This window comes from Myotis brandtii, unplaced genomic scaffold (assembly GCF_000412655.1).
Source record: "Myotis brandtii unplaced genomic scaffold, ASM41265v1 scaffold923, whole genome shotgun sequence".
Taxonomy (NCBI): Eukaryota; Metazoa; Chordata; class Mammalia; order Chiroptera; family Vespertilionidae; genus Myotis; species Myotis brandtii.
Window position 1 is genome coordinate 1,107,507 of NW_005371804.1, and position 14,183 is coordinate 1,121,689.

Below are 14,183 nucleotides of genomic sequence, written 5' to 3' on the forward strand. Positions count from 1 at the left end.
GCTTCCGCTGTTGGTAAGAAAGGAGTCCTTTGACTAATGTTTATTTACATTTCAGGCTCATAGGAGAAAAGATTGGAAATGTTGGGAGAGGAATAAATATTGCCATTGTCAATTGTAAGTTATTAAATATTTTCTTTAAAACTTTTCTAAAGACTCTGATGGGATCTTTCCCAGATACCTTGGGGTTTTGCACTCAGTCTAGTCTAGGTTTATATTTTGATGCATTTTTGAAATTATATATTTAACTATTTTTACAACGCCTCAGATTATTTGTAGTTCCCAAGAACACACCATGAAACCAAATATAGATTTTTAAAACAAAACGAGGAGGACTGGCAGAGGCGGGGTGAGACCAGAGGAGCAGACCTGGGCCTCACTTTGGCTCTCAGATTCCTGGTGGCCCAGCAGAAGGCGACACATCTGCCAGTTCCTGCCTCTGTGTGATAGAAGGGACGAGGACCTCCAGGGAAGCCAAGCTTGGCCTCCCCTTAGGCCTGGGAAAGACGACCGCCACTGGGAACCCTGACAATCGCAGGTTTGGGGTGTCCCTGAAAGCAAGCTGAGCACATGGTCCAGTGACAGGGGGGCTGCAGGAACCCAAGACAGAATGTGCCCAGCGTGGTGATCCGGAGGGGAGCCTGCAGCACTCAGCAGAGAGCCCTGAGGCAGGAACTCTGGGGTCTGTGTGGGAAGAGGAAGGTGCAACAGGAAAGTGTAGGATGGAATCTCCTGGGAAGCAGCCGGAAGGCAGCCAGGGCAGCGGAGGAGCGTCTCTCTGACCCACCCACATCGGCAGCACCAGGGCAGGCAGCGCATCTTAGGCTCCCGGGAAAGAGATGGGGAAGGAACAGGCCACGTCGAGAACTCTGGTGCCACGGATGCACCCCGAGTCCCGACGAGCTTTCGGTTAAAAGCTGTTCCTTTTCTTTTCAGATGTGACTGGGAAAGTGATAGCAGCACAGTATTTTGATATGTATGAAGGAGGTAAGAAAACTCGTTTCCTGTTAACATTTAGATGAGTTCTAAACATAAATCAAGATTTTTAAAAACACAGGCAAAATGGCCAAACGTTCTTACTAAGTTGTCTGCTAAGAAAACTGCCAGAAGTTCGTGTTGAGTATTCTAGAACGGTCGTCCCTTCATCAGTCCTCTTAGTCCAGTGATGGCGAACCTATGACACGCGTGTCAGAGGTGACACGCGAACTCATTTCTTTGGTTGATTTTTCTTTGTTAAATGGCATTTAAATATATAAAATAAATATCAAAAATATAAATCTTTGTTTTACTATGGTTGCAAATATCAAAAAATTTCTATATGTGACACGGCACCAGAGTTAAGTTAGGGTTTTTTCAAAATGCTGACACACCGAGCTCAAAAGGGTCACCATCACTGTCTTAGTCTCTGGGTTCATGTAATTCCGTTTGAAGGCATTCTCTAGAAAATTCCTTTCCTCTGGTCACACTTGTCTTGAATCTTCTCCTTCCCTTCCCTCCTTGAATAACGGGAAGAGACAGTTTCAAATCAAATCTCTGTAAAATAACGCAGTCAGCATCCAGCCTGAATATCATCAGGATTTCTGTCCTGGGCCTGGTGCCCGCTGGGCCTGTGTGCTCCTTCCCGGGCCCCGCGACCCCCGCTCTCCTTCAGCGTCGCTCCATTCTGGGCACTGGGTCTTGGACATGTTGCCTGTCAGGATATACCAGCCCTGAGAGTTGTTAACAACAAGTCTCTGTAAGACGATGGAGAGTCGTGAGAAATGCTGGTGCCTCTCGGTGGGAATGGTGCATGTTTACTCGGCAGCTAACTTAAGCACAACTATCAGCACCCAGCCCCGGGGGTAAAGAGTAGGGTCAGAGGTTTGCCTTTCTTTTATCCTGTAAGGTGTAGGCAGGCCCCTTAGCCAAGACTTCCCCAGGCAAGGCCGGGTCTGCATTCCTGTCTCTGTCCTGCACATGGGTGCCTGAGCCACTCCGATCTGGGATGCGCACACGTGGGTGGGGGCTGCCTGAGTCATTGCAGAGCGTGCTGCCTGTGCCACCAAAGTGGCTGCTGGTGTCGAGTTGATCGGTAGCATCTTCCTGATCCCGTCGTGCTCTGACCTCGGACGGTCCCACGCGGAAGCCCAGCAGCTGCGGGGCCGTATGCCTGGTCCAGAGCGGAGTCCCTGCTCTTCATGGTGACCCACGATGACGGCAGCAGCCGGTGAGCGTGCGTGGCTGTGCCCAGCAGTGACTAGAAATCTGACCCACGCAGCCAGCTTGGGTGCCCTGTCCTCCTGTTCACCCCCCTAAAAAAAACCCCACCAGGAACTGAGTGGCTTTGGAGACCTCAGTGCTGGGACAAACACAGTGGGACACACAGGAGTCCCCACGGGAGACATTCAGTCGCTCTCCTCTGTCCCCCAGACTGAAGGAGGACGCCAAGAAGACCATAGAAGCGCTTGGAAGCAAAGAAATCAGGAACATGCGGTTCAGGTCCAGCTGGGTATTTCTTACAGCGAAGGGCTTTGAACTTCCTGCGGGAATCGAGAGAGAGAAGGTGAGTGGTTGTCGTCACTGTTTTTTAAAGGAATGGTTGGTATACGATATTACATTAGTTTCAGGTGTACAATATAGGGATGCAGCATTTATACACCGAACAATGTGCTCACCACACGCAGTCTAGTAACCATCTGTCACCATGCCAAGGGTGGGTGGTTTTTAAATGTCCCTTCCCACAGGTGGTTAGGGTAGCAGGGGCTGTGATTTGAAAGGTTGCCAGTCGGTTACAACTCCCCGTCTCTAACTACGTCCCTGCGTCCCTGCGTAGAGTGCGTGCTGCCAGGGCCATGTGCGGGGTGGGCACCTGGTCTGAGTGCTCGCCCCTCCACTCAGGGTTCCTCGTTCCTACATCTGGGAAAATCCCACCGGTAGGTGCTGGGTGTGTCATGGGTGAAACCGTCCGTGCTGAGAACGGAACCCTTTCCCTTAGATCAGCATTAGTTCGGCATTGGGCCTCGGGTTCGATTCCTTGGTTGCAGGCTCCTCCCCTGGTCAGGACTCGGGCAGGAGACAACCAATGGATGTGTTTCTCTCACATTGATGTTTCTCTCTCTTTCCCTCTCTCTTCCACTCTCCCTAAAAGTCAATGGAAAAATATCCTCAGGTGAGGATTAACAAAACAAAAAATTAGAAAATTCTCAGTGGGCTGTTGAGACCGATTTTGCATCATGCTGGAGCCAACACAGGCCTCTCTGCTTTGCCTCTGTGTGGGGAAAGGAACAGTGCTTACTGCTAATGCGGCTCGGAGACCACCGCGCCTGTGCGCCCGAAGCATTTAAAATAGTTGGGCACCAGCTCTAGCCGGTTTGGCTCACTGGGTGGAGTGTTCGCCCATGGACTGAAAGGTCCTGGGTTCGATTTGAGTACCTCGGTTTCAGGCTCCATCCCCAGCCTGGTTGGGGCTTATGCTGGAGGCAACCAATCGATGTGTCTCTGTCACATCAATGTTTCTCTCTCTCTCCCCTGCCCTTTCACGCTCTAACAAATCAATGGATTAACAAAATAAAATGGAAGGGCAGGCACCAAACGCCGGATTAAGGTAGCTTTCATTGTAACTTGTTCATGATTGACTTGAAGGCCTGTCATTTATCGAAGAAAAGTAAACAGCAAAGGAATGGCATTCTCATGCGTTAGCTCCACGGCCTGTGAAAATCGCAGCTGAGGGTTGGGGACATGTCACGGGATTTATGAGCTGACGCCTCTGGGGACGATGGCACAGCCTCTTTCAGATGGTGCTGCTCTCCGGATCCGGGGCCAAAACACCGGGGCTTTGGAAGTGGGGGGCTGGCTGCCTGCCAAGGGGTGAGCCCTCCGACCCTTCCTAGGCAAAGGGGCTCCTTTCCTGGAGCTAGGAATTCTAAGAGGCAGAGATTTGCGTGTCCACAGGTTGCTTCTGACTCCAGGCGAGGACGGTTGGTCCCAGTCCCCTGCTTGCTCTGTCTGCATGGTGACGGGTCTGGGAAGGAAGACAAACAGAAGCAGGTGGACCCAGCTGGTATGGCTCAGTGGTTGAGCATTGACCTATGAACCAGGAGGTCAGGGTTCAATTCCCAGTCAGGGCACATGCCCGGGTTGCGGGCTCGATCCCCAGTAGGGGGCGTGCAGGAGGCAGCCGACTGATGATGCTTCCATCTGTCTCTCCCTCTGCCTCTCCCTTCCTCTTTGAAATCAATGAAAATATTTTTTTAAAGAAACAGAAGCAGATGGGTGGCGGGGCCTCTCCACTGTTGGCAGGACCGCCGAGGTGGAGGAGGAGGGGGCTGGGTGGGTGTGATCTCGGTGCAGCCACACAAACAGGTAACTCATGACAGATGCCCAGGGGAAGCCCTGGAGCTCCTCGGATGCCCTGCAGTCGCCCCCCTGGACGCTCAGGATCCCTGGGGATTTTAGCAGGCACCTAAAGGACACGTTTTCTCCTTGTAACTCCCTGTTCCTCCTCCCCCGGGAAGCCAGTCCCATAGAACACGCCAGGAGCATTTACCCGGGGCCCCTGCCCAGACCACTCATTGCTAATGATCGGGTTCGGACACCCAGTGTGCTTGAGGCCTCATGGGCTTGTCCTAACGAGTGAGCATGGCCTGGGCTCTGTGTGGTGGCTCTCCCGGGCCCCACTGCCTGGACCTGCCTGGGGTGAGGGGTGCCAGGTGCGGCTGGGAGAGGGGCTTGGTGTCCAGGGTCAGATTTGCGGGGGCCACAGGTGATGCTGAGCAAGCTGCTTCTCCTCTCTGGGCTTGAGTTTTCTGATCTGTGTAACGAAATGAAAGCTGGGTGATTCTTCAGCTGTGATGTGGGCATGTGCTCCATTTGCCCTTGGCCTTCCTCAGGCTGCCTCTGTGGAGTGATACAGGACACCTTCTCCTCCACCCCTTGCGTGGTCAGTACCAATCTGGCATCTTACGGATCTCCAGGCTTTATCTACCGGCTGTGTGGTCTTAGGCAAGTTATGTAACCTCTCTGTGCCTCAGGGTCATCCCCTGTGGGGAAGGGATAAGGCCAGCCCCTATCATATGCGAGTCAATGAGGATGAAGTGAGAGCCACATGTGGGGCTCAGCAAGGAACTGAGCAGAGAGCCCAGTAACCCAGAGCAAACAGTCCTTTCCGGAGCTTCCCGGCTCCTTCCAACTGGCCCGCCCCACCTGCCCTTCCCCACCTAAGCTCCTTACACAACACCGGTGCCCAGGCCAACTGAGCTGGAACGCCAGAGGCGGGCCTGGCAGGGGATTCTGATGATCAGGGAGGGTGGACCCATTGCACTGATTTTCCTGAGAAAAATGGAGGCCCCATTTCATGTGCACATTCAAATTCCCCCTTCATGGCCCAGCCGGCTTTTTTATAGAAATTGACAAGTGGATCCTGAAATTCATGTGGAAATTCAAGAGATCCAGATAGCCAAAACAGTCTTGAGAAAGAAGAACTACGTTGAGGACTCATGCTTCCCAATTTCAGAACTCACTACAAAGCCGCAGTAATCAAGCCGGTGTGGTACTGGCATACAGCACACATACGGACCCAGGGAATAGAATCCGGCGTCCAGAAACAAAACCTCACTTTTTTGGTCAATGATTTTCGACAAGGCTGCCAAAACCACTGTGTGGGGAATGATGCTGAGACAACTGGACACCCACATGCAAAAAAAAAAAAAAAAAAAAAAAAAATGAATTTGAGTCCTACCTCACACCATATGTGGAAATTAAGTCAAAATGGGTCAAATGACTAAATATAGGAGCTAGAGCCATTAAACTTGTAGAAGAAAACGAAGCCATAAATCTTTGTGACCTGGAATTAGGCAATGGTTTCTTAGCTACAACACCAAAAGCAGGAACAAAAAAAGAAAAAATGAATAAATTGCATTTCATCAAAACTTAAAACTTTTGTGCATCAATGGACACCACCAAAAAAAAAGTGAAAAGGAAGAAAAAACATTACAAATGAAGGACTTATACCTACAATGTATAAAGAACTCTTACGGGTCATAATAAAAAGACAAATAACCCGATTTTAAAGTGGGCAGAGATCTGAATGAACTTATCTTCAGGGGACAGTAAACACACAAGAAGATGCTCGTAATCGGCCACCAGGACAATGCAAACGGAGGCCTCAATGAGGTACCACCTCACCCTCACGCGGAGGGCTGTAATTTTTAAAAAAATCATAAGAAGTGTTTATAAGGATGTGGCGAATGTAGAACCTTCAGACACTTTCGAAAAAAATCTAAAAATACTGCTGCTTTGGGAAATATTCTGGCTGTTCCTCAAAAAATTAAGCATGTAGTTACCATGTGACCTAACAATCCCACTCCTAGATATACTGTATACCCAAGAGGGAGAAAACATGTTCACCCAAAATCTTGTACATGAATGTGCATAGCAGCCTTATTCATAAAAAAACAAAAAGTAGGAACAGCCCACATGTCTTATTAATATATAAAAATATATTTTTTAAAATGGGGTATAGCCATACCAGGAATATTATTCAGCCATGTAAAGAAATGAAGTCCTGATACATGCTACAACATGGATGGACCTTGAAAACATGCTAAGCCAAGAAAACCAAACACAAAAGACCACATACTGCTCATTTCATTTACTAGTATATGAAATTTCTGGAATAGATGAAACCCATTGAGACAGAAAGTGGACTAGTGAACGCCTAGGGCTGTGGGGGACGGGGAATGACTGCGTATGGGTCTGTGGTTTCTTTTCCAGGTGAGGAAAATACTCTAAAATGGACTGCGATGGTTGCATATCTGTGAATATACTAAAAACCATTGAAGTGAACACTTTGGGTGTATTTTATAGTATGTAAGTTCTATCTCAAAGATGTTAAGTAAAAAAGATAGACAACTAGAATTCCAACATTTGGAATGCATATTATTCCTTCTAAGCATTAAGTTAAGACACTCCATTACCTGCGAAAGAACTGAAGATATAAAGGACTAACCCCGCATCAATAGGAACACACATTGCTGAGCTAGGAATTCTGCAGTAACGTATACGAGTAGTCCTACTCCCAAAGAATGAAAACTAAATGTTAGAGCTATGCTGTTCAATACAGCAGCTACGAACCAAATTTGCATTTACATTTATTAAACTTATTACATTTATTGAATTTGCATTACATTTATTAAAGTTAAATAGAACTTTAAATTCAGTTCCTCACTCACACTGGACACATATCAAGTACTTGATAGCCAAGCATGGCTAGTGGATACTCTATTGGACAGTGTTGACCACAGAATACTTACATCATTGCAGAAAGTTCCAGAGCTTCATTTACACCTGGGTCAAATTGTATTAGGAAGCACGTTGAGAAAATCAAGTACCCATAGTGGGTTGGGGCAAAATCCATTCTAGGAAGTGACTAATCCTAGAAGGGAATTTGTCAGCTATAGGACTTTGCTCATAAATGACACATTAAATATTTGTGGATTAGCAAATAAATACAATTCTTTTCTTTCCTCTGCACAGATCAACCACTCTGATGCTGCAAAGAACAGATACCCGGGCTGGCCTGCAGAAATACAGATAGACGGCTGTGTACCGAAAGAGCTAAGCTAACATTGTGCAGACTTAATAAATGTGTGTATTTTTATAGACAAATGAATCATGGAATGTCCCATGAATCTTATCAAACAGTCAATATTTGATTTTATGGGTTTTGTCGTCAACCAACCAATATTTGCTACATGCATGAAATCTTGGCACACAGTATTTTTATGCCAATATTCATACAGTGAAAATATTAATGAGCAGGAAGACTAAAATGAATGGAAATTGTTCAATGAAGGGGGTTTAACCTGGAACGGAGAGCGTTGGGGGAAGTAACCCCTGCTTGTGAGTGTGGAGTTATTTTAGATCAGATCTAAGCTTGACCCTGTAGTCACTCTGCAGAGAAAGCCTTGATTCCATGATCATGGAGCACACCCTCTTACGGGACAGTCATCTCCCAGGAGAAGGAGCAATGGTCAGAGGGCGTGGCAAAGCTGCCCTGGTCAGCGCCAGTTGAGCCCTGAACTCTTCCTGTGGGTCCGTGAGCTTACTGTTTCATGGACAAACCTGGGCTCCTCCTGCCTTCGGCCACTGGGGGTGCAGGGACACAGCCTCTGCCTTCCTGCAGGGGTGTCACTGCCAGAGCTCCGACGGCCTGGAGGGTCTGGCCTCAGGAGGACAACTGTACAGTACACACCGGGCTTTCCAGAAGGCGCATCGAGAGCCTCATATGGGAGATACGCACGCTCTGAGAAGCATGTCCCATGATGCATCTGATTTGGGATGAAGACCATCGAGTCATGGCCAAGCGCTCATTCTAACCGTCTTTCCAAGCCTGGCTACCAGAAAAGCTAGGGGACTTTGGTGCCAGGGTAATATCGCTTCTCTGAGCCTCTAGTTCCTCATGTGTAAGATGGGAGAATTAGGGTAGAAGAATGAGTCCAAGCATTTTTATCAGCAGGAATCCTTTGAAAACATGGTAGCACATGGCACCCTGGATTTCAGCATCCTGGCCATGTCAAACCACCCAACCTCAGTGGCTTACAACAGCACTGATTTCTCCCTTGAGTAGTTACTGTTATGCCCAGATTTCAAGACCCCAAAAGACACCACCAGGGAGCGCCAAGTCCAATGCAAAAGCATAGAGTCTTTTATTCAGTCCCGGGCTTGGTCCCCCCTCTGCCTCCATTACTGGATACGAGAGAGAGCCCCGAGTCCCAAGAGAACAAAGACTTTATAGGGCTTGGGGTCGGGGGGTGGGGGCACACTTGGACCACTGATTTGGCCAATTCCGGTTGGTTGAGTGAGGGCTGGGGGCTAGTGACGCAAGGGCAGGGTGCAGTTAGGGTCTGGTTACACAAAGACAGGGGGGTGTTCAGCATACTTTCGGCCTTGAGTTTGTTTCCCCTTGCATTCCCATTGGCTGAGATAAGAGCAGGCTGAGTAACTGATACATTCTATGGCTTTTGCTGGAAGAGGAGTTAGGAACACAGCTATCAGTCCTGTTCTGTCCTTTCATTACAGCTGGGCCACCGGGCAGCTGCGACTGGGCCCTGAGCACTCAGCCAGGCCGGAGGAGGATCCCCGTCAGGCACAGAAGCCAGAGAGCAGAGTGCACATGCCCAGGGCTCCGTGTGAGTGCCACCTCCTCTGCTAGTCCAGGAACCACCTGCTCTTTCTCAGTGGGATCCTCTCGGGGCAGCAGGGAGAGTTTGTGTGGGTGCATCTGCCCATGAGCTCTGTAAGTTGGAAGCTTTATCCACCTGGATGTGCTCAATGACCAGAGAATCTACATCTAAACCCTCAAGTCCAGCATTGCTCTCCGCATTGTTAAGCACGTGCAGCAAAAAGTCAGCACGCTTTTTGGGCCACCGACACTGTCCAGCCCCGCTGTCTGGCCTGGGCACACCTACTAGCTCCACCATCGTCACAACAGAATGGCACCCATTGCTTCTGAAAAGTGACGTCCTTCAGAGACTTGGTGGCTCTTGGAGATGCCTACCCTGATGGCCTGGCCAGTTTCACGAGGGTCCTCACAATGAACATGAAGATTTGAACCTCCGGATCTGCAGGGGTTTGTGGGGTTTTCTGGGTCAAGGGAAGAGTGAGCCACCTGTAGAGGTCTCCTCTGGCTGTTCGGGAAGAGCAGGAATACAAGGCCTGTGAACCCAGCACAGGGCTGGGGGCCCTGAGGAAGGGACTGCTGGGGCCCCTCCCCGCAGAGCAGTCTGCAGACCAACACCTGAGACCTTGGCTCAGGCTCCAGGTGAATCACATTTTGTCGCCCCCAAATTCTAACCCCCAGCACCTCCAAACGTGACCTTATTCAGAAACAAGGTCATTGCATTGTAATGAGTGAGAGTAGGGTGGGCCCTGGGCCAATATAATTAGTGTCCTCCTTAATAAAAGGGGAAGTTTGGACACACATACGGCGAGAAGGCCCGGTGAAGATGAAGGCAGAGATGGGGGTGATGCTTCGACAGCCAGGGAACCCCAAGATGGCCAGCAGCCAGCAGGCGCTGGGGGAGGGTGGACCGGAATCTCCCTGGAGCCTTCAGAGGGAGCAGGGCCCTGCGCACACCTTCGTCTTAGACCTCTGCCCTTAAAACAGCGAGAGGATAAATGTCCCCTGGCTGTCTCAGCCGCTCAGATCCTGGTGCTTTCACAGCAGCCAGGACACTAAGATCGTTTTCTTTATGTTGTAAACTCTTACGTGCACCAAGGATTCCTGTATTTAAAAAAAGGGGGTGGGGGTGGGGGTGGCTGGATTGGATCTTTTTATTTACTCCAGCTGGAATGACCACACTTTCATGGCGGTGTTGTCTTAATTCACTGTGAAGCCGCGGGAGCACTCCCAGCCAGCCTGCCCAGGTTCCTGCCCGCGCTGGGCCCTCCTGTGACACCCTGGCCCCATCCTGCGACTGCCCTGGGCGCCTGCACCTCCGCTGCCACTGCCGCTCTCCCTGGTGCGACCCCGAGGACCCCAACGCGGTGTGGGCATGCGACTCTGAGTTGCCAGGCCTTGCTTCCCACCTACCTGGGCGCTGGGCGCTGAGACTGTCGTTCCTGGGCCCGGCACTGGGGGGAGCTCTGCACCAGGCCACCTGCTCAGGGGAAGCCTGGAACACATCAAACCACAGACCCTTACAAAACGGGCTCCCTCCCTGGGTCGTGGCCCTGGTGACCCTTCTTTTCCAGGTTTGCACTTTCTACCTAAATGTTCGCTGTATTCCACTAAACACACGTGACCAGGAGGATGGCTCCACAACATGACCGGTTTTGAGAGTTCCCGGCTGCGTTGCTGGCGTGTGGTTTATACGCTGTTCCCGCTACTTCTGTTAGCAGCTGCCTCTGACATTCCCGAACACAGCCATGGGCCATCGCATCACCCCTGCTGGGGCCTCTGCCTTCAGAGCCTGGAGACCACTGAGGGGTGAGGGTGTTCCCCCAGCTCCACTCGGGGCCCGCCCCTTCCTGGGGGGCCCTTTGGGCAGGAGTCAGGGGTGGGAAGCCATCTCCTTTCTGGGCTCCGGACCCCTGAGCGACCTGCTGGATGGACAGCCTGAGGCCGGCCCTGGACCAGCAACAGGCTGGGGCTGCACAGAGCAGGTGCGGTGTTGGGGTCCAGCCCCAGCAGGTCCAGGGGTTCCCCAAGGTGTGGACAGAGTCGGCAAAGAAGGAAAGGAATGACACGGAGGCATCATTCAGGTGATCATCATAGCCAGGTTCCTCCTTTTATTGTCCTCTTACATCTGTATTTATACTATTTGATCTTAATCCTATCCATTCTATTCCAAAGGTTAGGGCGTTTCTTATCTCCATTCCAAGGTCACTCTATTGTTCTATTAAGCTACAAGGAAGTAACTGAAGGAGATTATTCTAAGTAAAGATTATGTAGCTTAAGCCTGATTGTTCGTAAAGTGATTAACTACCCGCCTGGCACTTAGTTAAGGGGTTTTACTGATAAAAATCCTCACCTGGGGAAACAACCTTTCTCGGAGAGGTGACCTTGGTTAAAACACATAGCGTTAAGAGGGGGAGAAAACATATTAAGAACAGAATGCCATATACGGCCAGGCCCTTGAAACATAAGCTGTGCAGATGTTTTTCCCTGCAGTGACTGTGTCAAGCAGCAAGGATGGACTGGCTTCCAGCAGTGCGGGGGCTGGTCGGAGGGGACAGGAAGCCACAGCGACCTTCAGGGCAGTGAAACTACTCCGGACGATGCTGTGATGGTGGCCACATGTTTTTAGAGAGGGAGAGAGGGAGAGGGATAGAGAGATAGAACAATGATGAGAACATGGATCGGCTGCCTCCTGCACGCCCCCTACTGGGAATTGAGCCTGCAACCCTGGCATGTGCCCTGACGGGAATCGAACGGTGACCTCTTGGTGCATGGGTCGACACTCAACCACTGAGTCACACCAGCCAGGCGGTGGCCACATGTTCTTACACATGTCTCCCAACCCACAGAACGCTCACACCGCAAACGGGGGACTCTGGGCAATGGTGATGAGTCACTGAGGGTCATGGAACGTGACAGGCGCCCTGCCGGGGGGCTGCTGACAGAGGGAGGCTGTGCGTGTGGGCGGGCAGGGGCTGTACAGGGAAAGCTCTGTGCCTTCTGCTCAATTTTGCAGTGAACCTAAACTGACCTAAAAAATAAAGTCTGTCACTAGTAAGAGAAAGTGCTGCCAGGAGAACGAGACTTAGATGGGCAGCAAGCCCGAGGGTCCCCCACCCCAGGGCAGACAGAGCTGGTGAAGCCCCCCTCCCCCCCAGAGGGCTGCAGACCTCCCTCCCTGTGGCGGGTTCAAGGGAGAGCACGGGACGGGGCTGGGAGCACCTGCTTCCACACAGAGAGCAGCCAGGGCCTCGGCTCTCTGCCCTCGAGAAAGGCTGGGAAGACAGGCATCTCCCGGCCCCTCTCGGTGCTTTTGTTACCAAGATTCCTGGACGTTGGACACCACAACGTTGAAAACAGCTTGTTCTTGACTGAGGGAAGGGTGCCACCAGCTGAGACACCCCCACCCCTGAGCGGGCCCTTGTCTCACTGTAGCCAAAGGCCTGGGCACTGCCAGCCCCCAAGCCAGTCTCCGGTGGGCACCATTCAGGAGGACTGACAAGACCCTGCCAGCCTGTGATGGCCATGGTCACCCCCACTGAAGCAGGTGGGCACAGAGAGCGAGGGGTCAGTGAGCTTGGACCCCAACGTGCGCTCTCTGCTACTGTGCCCAGCGGAGCAAACACCACCGCTAAGATCTCTGGCCCGCCCTCAGGACTCCAGGTTCCCTCCACCTCATCATCCAGCAAGCATTGGCCTGTCACCTTTGTGCACTGAGAGCGCAAACGGGGAAGGAGAGGCCGTTTGAGGTGGCTGCGCTGTGGCTCAGACGCTGGGGCTTGTGAACACAGCGGGCAGGCCCGCCCTGCTCGCTGATGCTGCCTGTGGTGTGGTGTTCCTTCCCCGGGCTTGTCTCCCTCCCTCAGCAAGGACCCCGCGTGCAGTGTGAGTGTGCAGGGGACTGTCCCTCCTGGAGAGGCCGCCGGATGAGGGAGGTGCCCAGGGAGGCTGTTGGGTGGGGAACGGAGGGTCCCCCAGGTGTTCTTGTGACGCTGGCATCACTCTGTCCAGCTTCGAAGGTGCCTTCTGTTAGGAAAACAAACAACAGGCCCCAAGGGGTCACCAGTGCTCAGCCGGGTCACCAAATGGAGCCTTCACACCTAATCTAACCGCAGTTGGGGGGAGGAGGGGGGCGGGGGTTCCTGGGCAGCAGTGGTGAGGTCATCTGCCTGACAGACCCCTGCAGTCCCCCAAAGACAGACGCGGGGATTCCCCACGCCCTTCCCCCTCCGCTTCTGTCTGTGGAGCCCTCCATCCTGGGCAGCCACTGAGAGCTCCTTTCTGCCTGCGAGGCGGCTGCTGCCCACGCATGAGTCCTTAGATCCGGCCAACTTGACGTTCCATTTCCTCAGCTGGTTTGGGGGCTGTGACACTCTTTCCTGGGGCGTCCTGTGCCGCCCCTGGGACGCTGGTCCCTCCAGGAGAGGCCAGGACAGTACTGGACCCTGCAAGACAGACCACGGCGAAGCCCCGTGGCCTCCCAGAGCCTGGGCTTTAACCTTTGTTAACCCCTAGAGTGCCCGGGAACACGATCGCGCTCCTCCTGTCTTTCGCCAAAAGTGCCCGGAGTGCTATCAAAAAGCTTCTTCGAAAAGGCGTCCAGTTCTAAGTCTGCCTCTATTAGTGATGATGATATTGCTAAATATGTCCATGTAGTAAAGGTTTCCTTAAGTTTTTGAATATGTAACTTCATTTACTTGCGATTCATAATTTTTTTTCCTAAACTGCTGTAAAATCAGCAAAAATGCCTTGGCAATTTTAGCATAGTTCCTAGGATACTGGTTGGCACTCGAAGGGTTAAGCCCCTGAATGCCTTCTCTAAAGGAAGTAAACGCCTGAGCAAAGAGGTGCTCAAGGTCACCTTTTCCTAATTCGTAATGTTTCGGGAAGAATGCTGGGAGTGGACACAAGACCGAGGCGCCTGCTTCCTCCCTCCTGCACCGAGGGCTCCAGTGGGGGAGGGCCCGGGTCCCCGCACAGAGGGGAGGGCCCTGGTCTCCCCACCCCCTACCCCACCCCCACCCCCGCA

General features: G+C 51.7%; 1 protein-coding gene across 1 annotated transcript in view; it reads left to right on the plus strand.

Annotated features, from left to right (window-relative positions):
• Positions 1-11,030, plus strand: part of FAM3B (family with sequence similarity 3, member B) — a 20,965-nt gene extending 9,935 nt beyond the window's left edge. The window contains exons 4-9 of the mRNA XM_014532915.1: positions 56-114; positions 934-1,003; positions 2,123-2,203; positions 2,407-2,539; positions 7,510-8,402; positions 9,055-11,030. Coding sequence (XP_014388401.1) covers positions 56-114; positions 934-1,003; positions 2,123-2,203; positions 2,407-2,539; positions 7,510-7,599 — 433 coding nt within the window. The 3' untranslated portion in view covers positions 7,600-8,402; positions 9,055-11,030. The remainder of the gene's footprint in view (positions 1-55; positions 115-933; positions 1,004-2,122; positions 2,204-2,406; positions 2,540-7,509; positions 8,403-9,054) is intronic.
• Positions 11,031-14,183: the final 3,153 nt, after the last annotated feature.